General features: G+C 40.0%; 1 protein-coding gene across 5 annotated transcripts in view; it reads left to right on the forward strand.

Moving 5' to 3' along the window:
• ADCY10 (adenylate cyclase 10) overlaps positions 1-21,165 on the forward strand; it is a 142,645-nt gene extending 121,480 nt beyond the window's left edge. For 2 of the 5 annotated variants that reach the window (XM_072648721.1, XM_072648725.1), the window contains 9 exons: positions 4,437-4,593; positions 8,148-8,352; positions 9,436-9,532; positions 9,661-9,776; positions 11,414-11,531; positions 15,893-16,088; positions 17,819-18,007; positions 20,447-20,638; positions 20,728-21,165. In XM_072648721.1, the coding sequence (XP_072504822.1) occupies positions 4,437-4,593; positions 8,148-8,352; positions 9,436-9,532; positions 9,661-9,776; positions 11,414-11,531; positions 15,893-16,088; positions 17,819-18,007; positions 20,447-20,605 (1,237 nt within the window). In that variant the 3' untranslated portion in view covers positions 20,606-20,638; positions 20,728-21,165. Of the gene's footprint in view, positions 1-4,436; positions 4,594-8,147; positions 8,353-9,435; positions 9,533-9,660; positions 9,777-11,413; positions 11,532-15,892; positions 16,089-17,818; positions 18,063-20,446; positions 20,639-20,727 lie in introns of those variants that run through there. The other 3 variants (XM_072648722.1, XM_072648723.1, XM_072648724.1) reach the window with 3 other exon arrangements.
• Positions 21,166-21,494: the final 329 nt, after the last annotated feature.

Raw genomic sequence — 21,494 nt, forward strand, 5'->3', positions numbered from 1 at the left:
CAGTCCTTAAGGGTTCAGAGAACAATCTCTGTATGTTAGTCAAATATAGTATCTTCTGAAGATTCCAATTTTAAAAGGAGTATTGGCATGGAAAAAAATGTCATTTAATTATTATCTTTAAAAAGTGACCAAGAGAATGTCAGTAATTAATGACACATATGCCTTTTTTCCATCTATATGAAATGTTTCTAAGAATAATTTGTACATGTCAAAGATATCCTTGATGACAGTGTTAGTAGGAAAAGGGGGAGGGAGGACAAAACATTTATATAGCACCTTCTGTGTACTAGAAACTATGCTAAGCACTTTTTATAAATATTATCTCATTTAATCCTCACAACAACCCTACAAGATAGGTGCTATGATTATCCCCAATTTACAATCGAGGAAACTGAAGAAAGCAGAAATTAAGCAGAAATTGTCTGAAGTCACTAAATTAAGAAGTGTTTGAAACTGAACTTGAACTCAGGTTTTCCTGCTTCTGTGTCTGGTGCTCTATCCACTAAGCCCTAGCTGCCTAATATAGAACAGGCAGGCTTTTATAAGTGATAATCCACAGTAAGCAATATCACACAATTGACCTAAACGTATAAAGAACATAAGGCCCCACTGGTCTCACTATTGACTACAGAAAAAAAAAAGAATTAGATCCTGTAGAACAAAATACCATTTTAAAGTCCCTCCTCCTAAAATTTTTGCAGTTGTAAAAATTCTACATGATTCATTAACATCAAGTGAAGGATGAAGGTAGACATGTAGGCCCACCAAAGTTGGCAGCCACTGTTAGGGAAGAAAGCAAGCCTAGTATCAGACAATAAAGTCCTCCTGATGCTCATGTTTGCTAAGGATGTTGTTTGGATAGTACCAAGCCTCAGAAAGCTGCAGAGCCTACTCAGCCATCAATTTGTGCGTTTGACATAGACACTGCAAGTGAGAAATAATTTGACCCCAGAACTGAACAGGAAGAAAAGAGTAGACTACGTTGCTTAAAGAAATCTTTTAATGACTGCAGACTTCTCCCTGAAATAAAGATCTGTCTTTTCAACACCAATAATCTTCTGGTTATGTTGTCTGGATGTGACTAACAGGACACCGCATTCTCTGAAAAACTAAAGTGGAGAATTGCCCAAAGACAACAGAGATCTCCATGGTAGGCAGGAGCAGTATGAAATATATAACAGTTAGAACAAAACATATACTCTCTGAAAGCCAGACAGCTCCATCTCCTTCCAGGGATCCAGAGGAGTTACCCTGAAGGGTGGAATGTCTCTTCTCTTTTGCCATAGGTCCAAGCCCTCACTGACTGTGTTCTCCCCACCTCCACTGTTAGGGCACAGTGATTAACTGGGCATCCAGGTGGCACAGTGGATTAAGTGCTGGGCCTGGAGTCAGGGAGACTCATTTTTTTGAGTTCAAATCTGGTTTCAGACACTTTAGCTGTGTGACTCTGGGCAAGTCACTTAACTGTGTTTGCCCCAGTTTTCTCACATATAAAATGAGCTGGAGAAGGAAATGACAAACCACTCCAGTATCTTCACCAAGAAAATTCCAAATGGATTTACAAAGAGTTGGACATGACTGAAACACAACTGTACAGCAACAGTAATTAACAACAACAATTAACAATGTTCTGTTTAAACATACAATGACATAGTTACCTCAAAAATATAGCAAGAGAAATTATACAAACATTTCTCCCGGTACTTCAGACCTGTAATCTCCAGTATACCACCTTGGTCTCTTCAGCGAGGTAAGCTCAACATTTAGCTTAGTTTCTATCTAGTCTCAGTGTCACCAAGTTCACATCTAAAGCCAGCATTGTTGCTGGGTGAGTCCTTCTGGGCTGATGTTGTGAGGGTCACTCTCAAAGATCACTCGTTGCTCCTTGGGGCATCTATGGTACATTGGCTATAAAACTCAGCCTGTACTGTGACTCCTGGATTTCTGGGACTCACTTCACCAAACAAGGTCAGAGACTCCAATCCCTTCACATAGAATGGAAAAGAACAGACCAGGGCCTGATTCTTGGGGTCACATGGCCTCAGAGAAGAAGGAGTCTCTAAGGCTTTTTCCCTCCCAGCATAGTCTCACCTTGGGCATTGTAAATGAAGCAGTCACTAAATGGAGCAAAGAGAGGCAAAAAGGACGTATCTGAAGCTTATAAACCTCTTTTAGTGCCTTTGAAGCCAGTTCAAAGAATTACCCCTCCACTTTGTAGTTAACCAATTGATCGATTACAGAATATCTACCCTTACTCCACAGTCTCTCCAAGGCATTCCCCTTACCGTTATCATGATTCTCCCAGAAGCAAGCTCTCTCACATCCTCTATGAAGCTAAGAAAATCCATGGTGTTGACACATGCATCAGACCCTTATTACACAAAGAAGGGAATACTCAGGAGAAATAGTATAAAGAAAGATATGCCTGAAACAGATGTGCCACCATGGCATGGGAATAAGGGTTAAAAAACAAGCACTTTACATCCTTCATTGGTATCCTTTGCATTTCAAGAAAACATGAGAAAGGTCCCCAGAATGTTGGGAAGAAGCCTTATGGTGAATGTGAGGAAGAGGATAGACAAGTTCATCAGAGCCAGCTCCAACAGGTCGCAGTAGCCCATTGTTAAGTTTTCATTTAAGCTTTCGTGTCTTGGAAATCAGCAAATGCTGCAAAAAAGGGTTTGGTTTATTGTTATGTTGATCTTCTAGACTTAAGAAAGTGATGAAGAAAATGTGAATAAGGCATAAATTTAAAACTATGTTGTGTATACTTTTTCTCCCAGGGAGCTAGTTACTAAAATATTTAGCAACACATCCCTAATGAATCACATAGTTTAGGTAGAATGGATCTGCATCATTAGAGGAAATGCTCACATTGGTGATGAGGTAGTGGATCCATTAGGGTGTTAAGAGTATTGGAATTTTAGCAAAGGATTAAAAAAACTTTCTCATACTTTTCTCATGGAAAAAGTGAAAAGGGTGGGCAAAATGATAATATGGTTAGATGAGGTTGAAATAGAATTGCTGGGATTCCTTCACACACACACACACACACACACACATACACACACACACACACATGGAGTCATTAATGGCACAGTAGCAACTTGGAAAGAAATCCCTAGTGGAGTACCATAGTGATCTATGCTGAGTCTTATACTTTAAAATATAAAATCATTAATAAACTTTTACAGAGAAGGATGGCAGAAAATTATGAGCAATATCACTTAATATTAACCTTTTTATCAATTAGTTGGGTAGAGACATAAATGGCCTCCTTATCAAATTTGCAGATGAAACAAAGAGCTTGCAGGAGAGCTAACACATTGAATGACACAGTCTGGATCCCAGAAAAACCCACATTTTTAGCTCACAGGCTGTACAAAAACAGACGGTGGGCTCCAGCAATAGCATGCTGACCCACTGGGCTAGAGCTGAAGGCTTGATATTTAATGAGCATAAAATGAAGCCTTGAATGTGAGTTCAAAAATCAGCTTCACAAATATAAGATAGGGGAAACATGGCAGACTCTGATAAAGATCAACTGTTTTTAGTGGATTGTAATCTCAAGATGAGCCAATGGCATGATGCAGAAGCCAAAACAAGTTAATCTTAGACTCCATTAAGAGAGAGGAGCATTGTACAGCAGTATAGAGGGATGAAGTCCAGATGTGTTCTGCCCTGGTTAGACCACATCTGGAGTTTTATATTCAGTTCTGGAAACTGGTATGTTGGAGAGTGCTCAGAAGCTGGCAACCAAGATAGTCCTAAACCTCAAGGTCATGCCCTATAAGCATGGGGTGTAGTAACTGGATGTTTAACGTACAAAAGAGAACACTTAGGAGGATATACAATAGCTGTCTTCAGATATCTAAGAGGATTATAGTGTGGAAGAGAGATTGGGGTCTCTATGTGGATCCCCAGGCTTTGCTTCCTTTCCCTTAGATGAGTTGTTCCCTTCTGGATTACTCTCTGCTGCTTAGTCTAGGACAGATGTGAAATTGTTGTGTCATCCTTTATGATCCAGGCTTCCTACTCGTCTCCCAGTGTAGAGTCTGTTTAATATCTGGTTATAGCACTATGAGCAATACCAGAGAAGTAGAAGAGAGGGGCCTTTACCCTTTTGGGGGAAGACAGACACACAAATTCCTCTGGGTCTCATCTTTAGAACAAAGGGAGTTAAACTAGTTGACCTCTCTGGTCTATTCCCACTTTAAATCCTATGAATCTAGGAAACAGCTGCTTCGACTCTAGGAGGAATCATTGTGAGGAAGTCTTTCATGCCACCCAGGCTACACATTGCTTAGATAGGTTTGCCCAGAATCTTAGAGTCAGAAGTAACTTCTGAGGCCATTGTGACCCCCCCTCACACCCCAAGGAGGTTCCTCTTTGTGTTATGCCCCATTGTATGATTCTGCTTGTCCTCTACCTAATAGGAAGAAAAAAATGGCTCAGCTCCACCAGCAAATCTCTTGCCTGTCCTCATTATGGAAGATATACAGCCTGGATTATGCTCGTCATTGCAAGTACTTTGCCCACTTAGCTGCCATGATGCAAGTGAATATTGCACTGGAAACTCTAGACAAGTTCCAGGTAGGCTTTCGTATACTTAGAGAGTCTCAGGAGTTCAAGAAATAGAAGAGATCATCCAGCCTGTTACAAATGAATGAATGAAAAATGATGTATTAAGCACCTACTGTGTGCCAGGCATGTTACCAGATACTAGGTATAGTCCCTACATATAAGCTTACATTCTTATTTCAAATTTTTTTCAGTTAATAAGTATTTATTTTCTCTCCTTGCCACGTTCCTCCAACCCCTCCCCTCAACTGAGAAAGAAAAAAAACACACACACTTTACAGCAAATACACAGTCAAGCAAAACAAATTTCCACACTGGCCATGTCCAAAAATGTATGTCTTATTCTGTATATTCAGTCTTATTCAGGGGTGGGGAACCTGTGGCCCCAAGGCCACGTGTGGCCCTCTAGGTCCTCAAGTGCAGCCTTTTGACTGAATCCAAACTTCACAGAACAAATCCACTTAATAAAAAGATTTGTTCTGTAAAACTTGGATTCAGTCAAAGGGCTGCACTTGAGCACCTAGAGGGCCATATGTGGCCTTCAGGCCACAAATTCCCCACCCATGGTCTTATCACTTCTCTACAGATGTTGGGCAGCATTCTTTATCCTCATTCTTCTGGAATCATGGCTGATCATTGCATTGATTAGAGTTCTTAAGTCCTTACAAGGTTATTATTATATATACATATATATATATACACACATATGTATATGTATGTATGTGTATATATATAATTTTCCTGATTCTACTCATTTCAAAATATATCAGTTCATATAAGTCTTGCCAAGTTTCTCTGAAAGCATCTCTTTCATCATTTTCTATGGCACAATAGTATTTCATTACATTCATATACTATAATTTTTTGGACCTTTCCCCAACTGATGGACATCCTCTTAGATTCAATTCTTTTGTTGTTGTTCAATAGTTTTAGTCCAATTCTTTGTGACCCATTTGAGGTTTTCTTGGCAAAGATACTAGAGTGGTTTGCCATTTCCTTTTTCAGCTCATCTGACAGATGAAGACATTAAGTGACTTGCCACAGTGTCTGAGGATAGATTTGGACTCAATAAGATAAGTCTTCCTGACTCCAGGCCTTGAACTGCCTCAAAGATCTAATTGTGAAATTTTCTGTGTGGGTATTTAGATCTCAGAAAAAGGTGAAAGCCATAAATCAGGGCTTAATTTACTGTTCTGTTAGTTATGTGGATTTGCTATTGTGACGGCATAGCTTACTGAGAGGAGCAAGTCTTATGCCTGACCAGCAGGCTGCTTGTCCTCCTGTGGAGCTCGTGAGTAAAAGAATGAGGCAGGAGAGCGGGTCATGAAGCAACTCCAATTTATTCAAGCAAGCACTCTGATTATATAGTCTTTGCCAGCTAGCCCAGTGAACCATGGTAACACACACAAACAAACCCGAAGCTATAGTAATGAACACAAGCTGGAACTATAATGAGAAAAACAAACCAGGGGTGGGGCCGTCCCTTCCAGCACCATCTTGTTCACCCTTCCCTGCACCGGACTCAGTTTACCTGATGTCCATCAGTGTGGTATCCTGGATGGTGTGGCGGTCAGCGCCCCTTACATGGATTTAAGAAAGTGATTTAGAAAACAGTAATAGATATAATTTAAAAGTATGTTGTACAGAAAGTTGTTAAACATTTATCAGCAACATGCCCCTGTACCTTTTCCTCTTTCTTTAATCTCTGTAGGGGTATAAATCAAGTATTTGTATTACCAGGTCAAATGTAGAAACTTTTGAGGCATCATTCCAAATTGCTTTCCATAATGGCTCAACCAATTTACAATTCAACCAGCAGTGCATTAATGTATTAATAGTGCATTAATGTGACTATCTTCCCAAAAACTTTGCCATTTTCCATTTTTGTCAACTTTGCCAATCTGATGGATGTAAAATAGGATCTCAGGTTACGTTGAATTTTCAATTCCCTAATTATTAGTGATTTGGAGCAAATTTTCATGTGATTCTTAATATCATGGATGTCTTTCCTTGAAAACTGTTCATATCTTGACTATTTAATCATTGGGGAATTGCTCCTGTTTTTATATATCTGAATCAGTTCCCTAGAGAATATATCTTAGAAACAGTAACTAAGTGATTAGTAACTTAAATGAAAGTAACTAATGATTAGTAACTTAACTTACTAATGACCTCTTAGTTTCCAAATCCAATGGCCTTTTCTCAGTTCTCATCCTTCTTAACCTCTCTGCAGCCTTCAACAATGTCAATCACCATCTTCTCCTTGATACTCTCTTCTCTCTGGGTTTTCAGGACACGACTCTCTTCTGGTTCTCATCCTATCTATCTTCTCTGGAAGTACCTTAGGCATCTCAAACTCAGCATGTCCCATAATCTCTCTCCACCAAGTCCACCCCTCTTCCAAACTTCCCTTGTACTATTAAGGGCATCCCCATCCTCCCAATCACTCAGGCGCATAACTTTGGTGCCATCGTTGACTCCTTGGTCACTCAATCTGATCAGCCAATCTGATCTTACTGTTTCTACTCCACAACTCTGTACCCTTTTGTTTCTGTTCACACAGCCACCCCTTTAGGTCAGGTCCTAATCATCTGTGTCTTCCAAACTATCTTCCACTTAGCTACCAAAATCATTTTCCTAAAGCATAGTTCTAACCATGTCATACTCCTCCTCAGTAAACTCCACTGGCTTCTTATTACCTCTAGGATCCAATAGAAGCTTCTCTGCTTGGTATCGGAAGTTCTTTATCACCTAATTCTACCTTGTCTTTCCATTCTTCTTACGCATTACTCCCTTCCATTAGATCTATGGACATTCATTCTGGCCTACTTTTGGTTTCTCAAACATGATGCTCCATCTCCTATCTTGGTGTCTTTTTTTCTCGCTATCTAGAGTGTTCTCCCTTTTTACTTTTACCTGTGCTTCCTTCAAGATTCAGATAAAATTCCAAATAGGAGGTCTATGGTGGACTCCAAGCTTCCTGTACCTCCCCTCTAAGACTACCCTTTCATTCATTCTTTATGTGTTTTTCAGTCATTTCCAGTCATTCTTCGTGACTCCATTTGGGGTTTTCTTGGCAGAGATAGTGGAATGGTTTGCCATCTCCTTCCCCAGTTTGTTTTATAGAAAAGAAAACTGAGGCAAACAGAGTGAAGTGACTTGCCCAGGGTCACACAGTAAGTGCCTGAGGTCAGATTTGAATTTAGGAAGATGAATCTTCCTGACTCCAGGCCCAGTGCTCTATCCACTACACTACCCAGCTGCCCTTCTGTATGGACCTACTTAGATATACAATATCTCTCCTATTAGACCATGAGGTCCTTGAGGGCAGGGACTGTCTTTGCTTTTTCTTTGTGTTCCTAGGACTTAGTACAATGCCTGACACATAGTAAACATTTAATAAATAATTGTTGATTGATTGCATGTGGGATATCTAGCTTTGGAACCCATCTCACATTTGTCTCTTTCTCTTCCTTCCTTCCTTCCTTCCTTCCTTCCTTCCTTCCTTCCTTCCTTCCTTCCTTCCTTCCTTCCTTCCTTCCTTCCTTTCACTGATGACATTTCAGATCATTAAAGCCTACTTGGACTACTCACTGCACAGCCAACTGGCAGGTTACCAGGGATTATGGTTCAAGTATGAAGTCATGGCCTTTGAGAAAATCTTCAATAAGCCCTTAAACAGAGAGACTGTGGAAATAATTGCTTATGTGGCAGAAAAATTGTCTTACATCAAGTGCATAATGGGTTACCTAGACCTGTCTATTCAGTTAGGTAAGATTTCCTTTTCACTTCCTTCTGACTGTGCAGCAAAGGACCTCCAGTTCAATCAACTCTTGTTTATTAGAGGCCTAGTATGTGCAAGGTAAGAAAGGCAGCATGGTGGAATATAGTGATTCTCAAACTATTTGGTGTTACGAGGAAGGGGAAGGAAAAAAGTGTTTATTAAGCACCATATTAAGTTCTAAGCATTTTACAAATATTATCTCATTTGTAAAGTCTCAGGACTCTGTTACACTCTTAAAAATTATTGTGGATCCCAAAGAGCTCTTATTTCCATATGAAATATCTATATGGGTTATAGCTATAGAAATTAACCATATTAGAGATTAAATTAGAAATTGAAACTGATAATTTTTAAAAATTTATCAATTCACTTAAAATAACAATAATAATCCCATTACCTGTTAACACAAATCACATGTTTTATACAAGTTTTTAGTAAGAAAAGTGGCATTGCTTTATATATCTTTGCAAATCTGTTTAATATCTGGCTTAAAAGAAGACTGCCAGGTTCTCATGTCTGCTTCTAATCTATTGCAGTATGTTGTTTTCGTTGAAAGATAGAAAGGAAATCCAGATTCACACAGATATGGAATTGGAAGAGGGAGGACAATTTTAATAATAATAATATTTAATTTAATAATAGCAACAATAATAATTTAATTCATTTAATAATGACGAAGTTTTGACCTTGAGGGTGCCCTGAAAGGGTCTCAGAGACTCCCAGGCATCTGTAGACTACAGTTCAAGAACAACTTGATAGAGGGCCAGCCTCAAATCCAAGCTAACATGTACTCACTGGCAGGACGCCCAGGGCAAGTTACTTAACCTCTCAGTGCACAACCCTTGAAGATTATAAGTCACAGAGAAAATATCACCTGCCCTGGTTGAGGAAGTTCACTCACCTGGGAGTTCCCTCCCAGTACCAATGAAATCACAAGTATAATAACTATCATCCCTATCCCTACCTGCAAGGCACTGGGGATGGAAAGACAAAAGACAGAATTTGCATTCTATTGGGGATCTAATAGGCAAAGAGAGGAGGAAGAGAGATTGAGATTATTTCTTCTACAGGCTTCAGAGCACATGCGATGTGGCAGTTGATCAAGGATACCAACAGGCACTATTCTGTCCTTCAAAGACTCACTGTAGCTCTCTTTTTGAAAACCAGGTATTTTTGTGGCAAACCCCAAGAGAAAATGTTGTATTGGCAGGGTAGGTGCAGTGGGATATTTCAGCTTAGATTGTGGCAAGTGGTTTTCTACTGCAGGGATGGGACATACTCTTTCCTTGCCCCAGATACCAGAAAATGATCGAAGTGATGGAGTGGATGTGGTCATTTGCTACCATCGAAGAGCACACCATCAGCCAAGGACTTTTCTATGTCATCTGTCTAGACATCTTGCTTTATGGTGGTAAGTTTTGCTTTTGCATTCTGAGAGGGCAACAAGACCATGCATCTTAAAAGGCTTCCTCCAAGAATTGGCTACTTCCTGGTTTTAGTGGAGAAGAGATTACAGTGGGAGGTGTTGACCTGAAAACTTGGTTAGAGAAAAGGCAACACGCTAAATTTTATGATTTAATTAATTAATCAATTCCCCATAAAGATAACAGTTACATAGCGCTATGGAGCCAGGATCAGAACTGGCTGACAGTACAGAAATTGACTGTCTTAAGTACATTTTGCCATGAAAAAGGAGTTTTCACATTGTAAACACATTGTAATTGGGTTTTGTGATCCCAGGCTATGGGCATCTTCCTTCCATAGCATGCCTTTGTGATTCAAGGTAAGGAAAAGTCCCATCACCCAGATTGCAGACATCCTAAACAGGCCTTTGAAATGTTTATTCACAACCCAAGGTGTAGGCATCCTCTAAACAAAGGAGACTACTAGGTCCAGACTCTTCTTAATTCAAACTTTGGCCCTTATTAAAGTCTAAAATTTATATTAAACATTATCAGAGGGAAGCTGTTACCGTTTACTTTCTGGGTGGTAGGACTAATATCAAGAAGTTACAGGACAGAAAGTTCATGCAAGGCTAACCTTGCCTTGAACATGAGGAACAAAGCTGCAGGGAAAAAGGGAGCAGCATCTCTCTGTATTTTATAGTTTGGGAAAATCATTGGAGAAAAAAAAAGTATCGCTAAGAAATCTGCTAAAAAAAATTTACCTCAGGATTTCCATGGCAGACAACAGCTTAAGAGTCAGGAAGACCTGGATTTAAATTTCACCCTGGACACTCACTAACTGCAACTGCCCTGACCCAGGGCAAATCTTGGGGCCTCAATTCTGGACCTCAAGTTTTCTCATCTGTGAAATGACGTAGTTGGACTCACTGACTTGTAAGGCCCCTTCCTGCTCTAAATCTATGGTTCTTTGTTATAAAGCTGAGGAAACAGAGGCACCTACCAGAGAAGAGACCTAAGGTTAAGCACCGAGGAGAACACACTAAAGCACTGTGCAATATTATTTCTCCCCACACATTGTAATAAAAGCTTCTTAGAAACCAAAAATCTTAGTTAAAAAAAACAACAACATTCTAATGGTCAGAGTTTCAGACATCTATAGTAGAGTGGTCAGTTAAATATTTGTGGTAGAGAATGCTTTCAGTGATGCCTCACACCAATGAGACAACAATCTACAATTCTTTTGTTTAAGGCTGGTCCAGAGCACATCTTAAACTAGAGTCCAATCTAGTCCCCTTAGCTCCCAGGGTGGTCCTACTGTACTATGTCAGGCAAAGGAATCCAAGTGTTGCTACCAGTTAGAGAATAGCTAGAACATAATGGGGTAGAAATTTGTGCCTTTCTGACGTTAGAGGAAAAAGACCCGACTCCTTCAGCCCAATGTGAGGTTACAGGACTGACCAAGTCTCTACAGACCCTAGATCCAGTACAGAGCAGCAATCAGTGGCATGGGGCCAACATGTCACATGTCCCACTTCCGGTTTCAAATCATCAACCTCACCTCTCATGAAATTCTCTCTGGAATAATTACTAAGCTAAGAAAGGGAACCCCCAAGTGAAATATTCTTTCTCCTTTCCTTCATAGGCTTTATTTATAGGACCTTTGAAGAATGTATGGAATTCATAAATGACCAAGAAGATAACAAAATCCTCAAATTCCACAGTGGCCTGTTACTGATTCTTTATACGGATGTAGCAATCTGGTAACACAAAGCTTACCTGTCCATCTCTCTCATTTTTTCAATACACAAACATTTATTAATGTCTACCACATATAAACCAATGTGTTAGGCTTACCTTAACACATAGGCTATAACCCAGTTCCTTCAAGGAGTTTACATTTTTGTGGGATTACTATGAGAGGAAAGTGAAGTGTTTTAAGACCTGATGAGAAAGAAATCACTTCCCAATGGAGAAGAACAAGGCAGGCTCAGTCCAGGAGGTGAGGATGGGTGAAATGTCAACAAGTTGGGTCGAGGAAGTACAAGGTGGCATTACAGGTGTAGGGAACTATATGAGCAAAGGTTCAAAAGCAAGAGAATAAAGACATATTCAGAGGAAAGGTAGTGTTAAGGATAGATTAAATTGAACTGAGAAGTGGGTTAAAACCAGAGTGTGGAGGGTTTGAAGGCCAGGCAAAGTGGGGTGGACATTAGTAGACCACTGAAGATTTCTGAGAAGTGAAGTAATGAGATCAGATTTGTGCATTATGAAGATTCATCTAGCAGCAATATTCAAGATGGAATGTAGAGAGGAGAGTTTATAAGCAAGGAGATATTAGGAAGGTACTTCTGTGGTTTAGAGGAAGTTATCACCAGGATGGTGACATTGGGAATGGAAAGGAAAAGGCAAAAATGAGAGAGGGGGCACCTGAAATTGAAAGGCTTTGACAGTGAAACGTTTTAGGGGAAGGAGGAATCAAGCACAATCCTGAGTTTACGAGCATGGGCCGATTGGGTGATACAATTATCACAGATAAGAAAATTATACAATTATCACCGATAAGAAAATTAGGAAGAGGAGGGATAGTTTGGGGGAGGGGGAGAGATGATAAACTCAGTGTCAGACAGTAATGAACACTGTCTAAAAGAATCAGTGATAAGACCGTCAGTCAGGCAAGTGGCATTTTTTAACATGCCAGGCACTGCGTCCAGTGCTGGGGGTGCAAAAAAAAATAAAAGGCAAAAGACTGACCCTGCTCTCCAGAGCTCACGGTCTGAGCAGATAACATGCCGACAACTGTGTGCAACCAAAATGGAGGATCAACTGGAAGTCATCTCAAAGGGACAACTGAGAAAGGCTTTATGTAGAAGGTGGGACTTCAGCTGAGGCTTGAAGGAAGCCAGCAGAGCCAGGAGGAGGGGATGAGGAGGAAAAGCGTTCCAAGCATGGGGGACAACCAGTCATAATGCCTTAAGTCAGGAGATAGAACAGCAAGAAGGCCAGTGTCACTAGACTGCAGAGTACTTGGAGGGGAGTAAGTTGGAAGAAGACTGAGAGGGTAGGAAGGGACTAGGAAGAGCTCTGAAAGTCAAACAGAGGATTTTATATTTTATCCTGGAGGCAACAGAGAACCACTGGAGTTGATTGACTAGGAGGAGTGATATTATCAGATACATTTTAGGAAGGTTAATTTAATAACTGAGTGGAAAATGGATTTGAATGGAGATAAGACTTGAGGCAGGGACACCATCTAGCAGGTTTTCGCAATAGTCCAATTGTGAAGTGATGAGGGCCTGCACCAGGATCATGGTAATGTCATAAAAAAGAAAAGGAGTGGGGTAGGTGAGAGACTTTATGAAGGTGGAAACTACAGGAAATGACCACTGATTAGATACTGAGGGGGCAGGGAGCAGTGCGAGTGAGAAGCCACGAATTATGCCTAGGTTGCAAGCTGGGGTGACTGGGAGAATGGTGGTACCCCTAAAAATAATAGGAAAGTTAGGAAGACGGAAGAGTTTTGGGGGAAAAATAATAAGTTCAATTGGATATGTTGAATTTAAGATGTCTATAGGACATTCAGTTTGAGAGGTCTAAAAGGCAGTTGCAGAAGTGATATTGGAGATTGAGAGAGAGGTAAGAGCTGAATGAGTGGATTTTGTGAATCATCTGAATAAGGATGATAACTGGAACCATGAGAGCTGATGAGATCACAAGTGAAATTGTATACAGGGAAAAGAGAAAAGGCCCAAGACAGAATTTTGAGGCACAGTTATCAGGCATGCCATGCATAAATATCCAATAAAAGAGAGATAAGGGGGAGTCAGAGAAGTAGGAGGTGAATCAGGAGAGAGGAGTGCCACAAAAGCATTAAAAAGAAGAATATGATTGATAGTGTCAAAGGCTGTAGAAAGATCAGGAAGGATGAGGACAGAGAACAATGAGATTTGGCAAGAAAGAGATCACGGATGCTACAAAGCTGCTGACACTATCTGCTGATGTCAGTAGAGGAGCTGCTTTCTCTACCCATCAGGGTCCCCTGCTGCTTGGATCTCTCTATTGAGCTGCTCTTTGCTGGATGCCTTCATTGTGGAAGCCCTCTGCTGCTGTGGACAGTTAAGAGACCATTAGTAACTTTGGAATGGGCAGTTTCAGTTGAATGATGAGGTCAGAAGCCAGATGGCAAAGAGTTCATTAAGAAGAGAGTGAGAGGAGAGGTAGTGGGGACTCCTATTGTAAATGGATTTCTGAAGCAGTTTAGCCACAAAAGGGAGGAGATAGATGGGATGATAAGTAGCAGGGGCAGATGGATCAAGTGAGGTCATTTTGAGACGTGGACATGTTTGTAGACAAAATGGAAGCAGCAAGTGGACATGGAGTGATTGAATATTAGTGAAAGTAAAAATGAGAGAGGGGACAATCTGCTGCAGAGGATGGGATATATACATGTACATACGTACATATCTGTATATATATGTAGGAGAAGGGCCACATCTTCATATGAACAAGATTTAAAGAGGAAATAGTGGGCCAAAACATATGAGTGATGTGAGATGAGGAACAGGACAGAAGAGAGAACTCCTTGAGAATGCCCTCAATTTTTTCAGTGAAATGAGATAAGGCTCTCAGCCAACAGGACAAGGAAGAGGGAACTATTATAGAATGCTTGAAGAAGATGAAAATGTTTGAAAAACCCGCTGTGCATTTATGCAATGATGACTCCATTAGGGAAGTGTAAAAGCATTAGGGCCTGGTTGAGATCATATAACATAAATTTGTAGTGGATCCAGTCAGCACAGTTTCATGATTTTCTCCAGGTTTGTTCAATGGTAAATAAATGCAAGCAATGAAAGCAGATGGTAGGAGCAATGCTAGTCTGCGATTTGGAAGAGCAAGGTTTTCTTTAGAATAAAAGGACAAGAAATTCAAGAGAACAGGACAGTGTAGAGTTGAACTGGCTCACCAAGGGGTCAAGATGGGAAAGGGAAGAGGGTGTAGCCCATGCAGGGGTGACAACCTGGGAGAGATCTGAGGGATGAAAAGATTGGTGGTCACATAAGGAACAAAACAATAACAACAGTATTAGGGTTGAAAAACAGAGGGAGAAGTGGAATGATAACAGATTATAATTAGATAAAGGAATTTCAGAGTTTATGTGGAACATTTGTGAGTGATGGGAAGAGTATGACCATTTGTGTGTAGCTGTGATAGGGTAGAGGAGGTGGTCAAGGGAAATAAGTGAATTGATCAATTAAGAGGTTAGGATGTTTGAGAGAATATCAATATGCATATTGAAATCTGCTAGTATAAGGTCAAGATTTGGGGAGTAGAAAAAGACTGTGAGTCAGGTATTGAATTTATTAAGGAAGTAAGGAGATCTAGACAACAGTTACCGGAATCTTTATTGGTTAATAAATATGGATTGAATAAACCTCAAAGAGGGAAGGGTTACTGAGTGATTGATAGTGGTAGAGAGAAAAATAATAGTGGGAACCAAGGAGTATTCCATGACCAGTGGGATCTTAGTGAATGAAAGTGCCACCAGTGCTGGTAAGAGTAAGAGCCAAGAAACTAAAAAAGAAACCTTAGAAAACATTCACTGCCTCCAGTAAGAGATGCTTTTCCCTAGAATTGTAACATATTTAGTTTGGGCAAGAATGTTGGTTGCTTTGAAAGATCAAGAGATTAGAGAGGAAGGAGAGTTAACCCAAGATCATATTCCAACATTCTAGTTAACCATGAGCCCTGGAGCTTATAATCCACTGGAGTGCAGCCCTCCGGCAGCCAGATAATGGAGTTGATGTTTTCCTTTTGTCTTCTGGGTGCCCAATTCTCCAGTTCATCCCAACTCTCCTTTCCTACCCCCTTACCACCAGCTATTTCCCCTATCTGGAAGAATCAAGGTGGGAGGGAGGCACCATTTATAATATGCCCAGAATCTGCTCAATCCAAAATGCAAATTTGAAACTGCATTCTCCCACAGTTGGTGGGCTCAGGGCAGCTTCTGGGGGCCCAGTTTTAGGAAGGCATATTTTCACTAAAACTGAATTTAGAAAAGCAACAGATCTCAAGTGTGATGCTGACTTTACTTCCCTTCTCCCCCATCCCTCTGTTGGTGATTTAGGTTTGCTAGACTTGAGGAGTGGGACAGTTTTCAAGTATTTTTCAACAGAGCTAAAAAGCTGATCCAGAAAAGGACTCCCTCATTCCTTTACTGCTCCGGACTTAACAGGTACCTGGAATGCCAGGTTCTTTGCCTCCAAAAACAAATTCAAGAGCAAATGGAGAACGTCCAAGACATTGGAGTTGAACTACTCAAGGTGACTTCTTCCTTATATTTTGCTGAGTTTGTGTCCAGGACAGTTAGTATAACAACAGAGGACACTACTTAGATATACATAGAGCATATTACTTAGATATGCTGTTACTACTGTGAGTTATTTTTTCACTGCTCCTAAGAGAGTGGCTACCAACAAGAAAAGGACTTCCTCAAGCCTGACCATTTCACTAGCAGAGTATTTGGACACATACTAAATTAGAATTATCATACCTTGATTCCAACCCTATTGTATTGTGTTCAGTACGACTTTAAACTAACTCCTTTACTTTCTAATTCTGAGCCCCCCCTTGGGGCAAAGAGGCCCTGACCCTTTTGCCCTATTGTATGTCCCCATCATTCATCCCCAACCAGGGAATTCCCTTTACTCAACTCCCCTACATCATGACATCTGGAATTACATTTCATTGCTCTAGTATTTTACTCTGTGGCCACTTGTAGCCTAGAGGCTAGACATATTGACTTCAGTGTCACAAATTCACCAGAAACTATTCCAGTAAAATCACAAGTAACCCCCTAGCCCCACCCAACCCCTCATTAGTTAGCCAGAATTTTCCTTGATTCCCTTTGTACCATGTAGAAGATGGAGGCAAATGGCAGCAGAATCAGGAAATGAGCAAACAAACTTCCAAGTCATGTCTGGGAATCACTCCCAGCAATTTAATCTCCTGTGTGTTCCATATCACCAGTCCAACACAATAACCATTACTATCTTTGGAATGATGGCCCAGAAAGGAAAGAATGCTGAACTCAAAGTCATGAGCTTGGAAGTCAATCCCAAGTCTAATTACTTAATTAGCTATGTAACTATTCAAATCACATAATCTTTCTAAACCTGTTTCCTCATCTATAGAAATGAGGATAAAAATACATCATGGAAAAGCACTTTGTCGACCTTGATGCCCTAAAAAGAAAAAAATCTGAATTCACTGATACCATAGTCCAATGACTAAAGAAACAAAGCAGAGGAATTCATTTCAGATAAATTTCCCAAAATGGTTGAAATCATTAATTGAAATCACCATTCCAGGAATAATCTATTTCAATAACAGCTAGCATCATGATAATCAAAGGACAGTAGATACAAAGGACAGTAGAGTCAGTGGTGTTCCTTGAGGTAACACATAATAGTACTGACATTAAATGTTTATTACAGTAGATAATACAGATAAATCATACTGACAACATAGTATTGGCTGACATGAGTATGTAAACTCCTTGAGGGAAGGAACTGTGTATGCTTGTAGCATTTAGCACGGTGCCTGGCACATAACAGATTCCAATTTAATTAAATCATAAGATTCTTTGGGACCAGGACTATCATGCATCTTTATAGCCTCTATGGCACTTAGCATATTATCTTGCACATGTATCTGTCATAGTTTGGCTTCATCCATTAGTTTTTAAAATCTGTCTCAAGGAGGACAAACACATCCTCCCCAGAAAAGCTTCTCAGTACCACTGACTCCCACAAAATCATGGACTGGCTGGGCTCTCTATTTGTTATGATCCTATACAGCATTTCACAAATTTAACTTTCTCTGAATTTTTTCTACAGAAACTTTTCTTGGTATGAGTGAAATAAACACACAAATCAAACCATCTTTGAATGTGTACGTCATTGTGATTACACTAATTTACCCTGTGAATAACATAATTTTCTAGGTATAAGATTCTTTTTTCCAAACCAGATATCCACTGTTCTTTCATCAGACTATGGAGAATTTGGTAACTCAAAGTTCCACGGGTCTTATCTTCCACCCAAGGATTTACCACCTGATGGCTTATGTATGCATATTAATGGGAGATGAAGAGAACTGTAACCTCTTCCTGAAAACAGCTTTAAAGATCTGTGAAAACCAAGGAAATGTACTGGAGAAAATTTGGCTAAATATCAGCAAAGTAAATAATGGAACCTGGGAAAGGGAAGTGGGGTTTGTGGACTCTGACCTCAAAGGTAACTTTAGACGCCACCTGAAGAACTGGGCTTTTCCAGAGGTAGTCATTACAGGCTTTAAGTGAAGGCTACACCTTCTGGAAATAATTGATAATCATGATAATGATAAACTGGCATTTATATAGCTCTTTATGGTGCACAAAGCACTTCAGAAATATGATCTCATTTGATCCTCACAACAACCTGAGAGGTAGGTGCTTTTATTATCCCCATCCCATAGCTGAGGAAACTGAGGCTGAGAGAAAACAATTGATTTACCCAGTCACAGAGCCAGTAAGTGTCTAAGCCCAGATTTGAACTGAGGTCTTCCTGACTCAAGGTCCAGTATCCTACCCACTTAATTATAAGTTTAATTTAATGAGAAGCAGCATGTCGTAGTGAACAAACAGGAAGCTGGCTTTGGAGTCTGGAAGGCTGAATTTAAGCCTTCCTGATTCTGTCCTGTCCTGACTGGTAACTCTGAACAAGTCACAATGCCTCTCAATGCCCCACTCAAGTCTAAGGCTAAATTTCTAAACAAGTGATAATAAATGCCCAGGAGCTCCCTCCACCCATGAAATCACAGGTCAGGTCAAAAAGTTAAGGACGTTACATTCTGCTCCTCGCTGCTAGCATCCTCCTCATTCCTGCCAGCTAGATTTTTCTTCTTCAGGGTTTTCCCACTGGGAATAAGGGGAATAAAGATTAAGACAATTTGGCCCACTGCCTTCTTCTCGATCTTGATTCTTCTTTTCCCCCTATGTTAATTAACTACAGAAAACTTCAATCTTCCTGCCCCTTGGAGGGGGGTGGGGATTAAAGGGAGTGGGAGGATGGTGGTACCTTGGGGTCTTACTTATCCTTCTGGATTCCCTTTTGCTCTATTCATCATATGCACATCCCCTTCTGATAAAAATGAAAGATTCCTCCTCCAGAGAAGAGGATTCTGTGGCCAGGTGCTCCTGGAAGCTGAGGAGTCCTTTCTAGGATCTCCACCCTTGCCAGGTGGCAAACAATAAGTTGAGGATGGGGAAGGTTGAAGTCTGTCCATATACTTGTGTGCTCTTTCATGTGTGCCAGGAACTATATGGACATGTCAATTACCTGGTAGATGAGGTCATGGAGAAGGTGCTAATACTGTAATTATTTACAACCTATTTTATTCAAAACCCCTCTCATTTAATTTTGGGATAGTAAGATCCTAATAAATGTTTTGTCTATCTTCTATATCTATCATTTGTTCTCTATATCATCTATCTTCTATATCTATATCTACCTATCTCCCTCATATGATTTATAGCAAAGATTTACCATAGAGCCTTCACCCAGTCCTGTTCATGAGGTAACTCTACACTGAATCCTTTATCATGCATATCCATCCAGACACTAACAGGCTAGAAAAATCTGGCTGAGCTAAAATTTCTATTTCATCCCTGAAAGCTGAACCCATCCTGAACATCATCCCCAAATGGCCTTCCAGCTACCTTCTGGAGACAAACAAAAAGAGAGCCTTTTTTCCAAATCTTTCCTCTGCTCCACCATCCTCCTCATGCCTTTCACAGATCACTAAAATCCTCCTGGTCCTCAAGAACATGACAATGCAGTTTTCATTTTTCCTTGGATTTGAGAAAGCCAAGTTCAGTCCCTCCATCCTTGTTCCCATAATATGGAAATTCTATCCTTTGTATTCAACTCTTCAATACTCTGAACTCCACTAGTGCCTCTCTGTATCCAGTCCCTTTGAAATAACTTTGTAAACTGGACTATTCTAGAGGAACACGAGCAAGTGAGTTAGTGTGTATTTGTTTACTTTTGATGATGTATGAGCATTTCAGAGAATACAACAGAATAATTATATTAATAATAGCTAACATTTCTATAGCGCTTTGTATGTTATCTCATTTAATCTTCACCATAACCCTGTGAGGTAGATGCTATTATCATGCCAAGTTCAAATCCTGTCTCAGACACTTACTGGCTGTGTGACTCTGAGCAAATCACTTAATCTCAGTCTCTCTGTTTCCTCATCTATAAAACTGGGGGTAAAAATAACACCTACCTCCTGGGGTAGTTGTGAGGATCAAATGAAATCCTGCTTTTAAGTGCTTTATAAATGCCTCTTGTTGTTGTTGTTTTACAGATGAGGAAACAGAGGCGGATGGGGGGAGGTATGTCTTGCCCAGGGTTACCCAACTAGGTAGTCTCTGGAACAGGAACTTGAACTCAGTTTTTCCTGTCTTCTGTCTCTCTTCCTATCAAGTCCAGAATGAATTTAGCAGTCAATCAATTATCTAATCAATTCCATTGTTTTGGAAAGCCCAGTGGGTCTACATAATATTTCTAAGATAAGGACCCTTAATGAATTTGTTGGAGAGCTCATTCTGAACTCCTTTCCCTTTACCCAGCAATGGTGGTACTCCGACCAGGTGTATGAGGAAGATAGCTGGCTTCACACAGTCTTGCGTCTTCCAAAGTGGAGTGATATCGAATTCAATGAAAACAAAATAAAGAGAGCCGAACAAAACAAATTCCGGTTTAAAATCACTGTCTCGGATAAATACTAGCATGTTGATGAGAGACACCGAAGAACTTGGAAAGTAGGTCATTTTCATTATACAGATCATTTCTAAACTTCTCTTCTCTGATGTTGAATTCTCCTCACCCCTACATATTGTTTCTCTTTCAGCATTTTTAGCTTTTTGCCTCTTTGGGAATGGAGAAGGAGGAGGGGGTCTACATTTTGCCAATTTCTCTCTGAGAAGTATATCCGCTTTTCTTTGACTCATTTCATTAAAATTTTTATTACTTTTTGGTTTAACCTATTTATTTCAAAATCTTTCCCTTTCTCAAAAAATGCAGTAAAGAATGCATGGTGTCATGTACATTTCTAAAGAAATAGGACTTAAAAGACTTGTTAATGCTTAAAATGCTAAATTGTTAATTTGTATATAGTGTAGACATACAAAAAACCCATAGTTTGTTCAGGAATGTGAAAAAGATAAGTAGTCACATTGGAAACATTGTTGTAGTGGCTAATAGTCACAAGGATAATGATAATATTGTACCTATCTGTATCATATGCTTCTATTTGTGAGAGTAATAAAGACATTGAAATGAAAAAAAAGAGCTGTGGTGTTAAGCCTTCTGCCTGGAACTGGGGTGTTGGGAGGAGAGAGGAAAAGAGGGATGTGAGAAATATTCGGAAGATAGATTAATAATAGCTAACATTCAGATAGAGCTTTAAGGTTTCCCAAGTGATTTATATTTCATTTGAGATGTGCAGCTATATCACAACCCTATGAAATAGTCTGCAATTATTTTTATATGCCATTTTTACAGAAGAAGAAACTGAGGTTAAAAGATTAATGGACTTGCACAGGGTCACATACATACTAAGATGTCTGAGGGAGGATCTGAACTCAGGTCTTCCTTACTCCAAACCTGCAGCTCTAT

The sequence above is a fragment of the Notamacropus eugenii genome, chromosome 2, assembly GCF_028372415.1.
Source record: "Notamacropus eugenii isolate mMacEug1 chromosome 2, mMacEug1.pri_v2, whole genome shotgun sequence".
In the NCBI taxonomy this organism is placed as follows: domain Eukaryota; kingdom Metazoa; phylum Chordata; class Mammalia; order Diprotodontia; family Macropodidae; genus Notamacropus; species Notamacropus eugenii.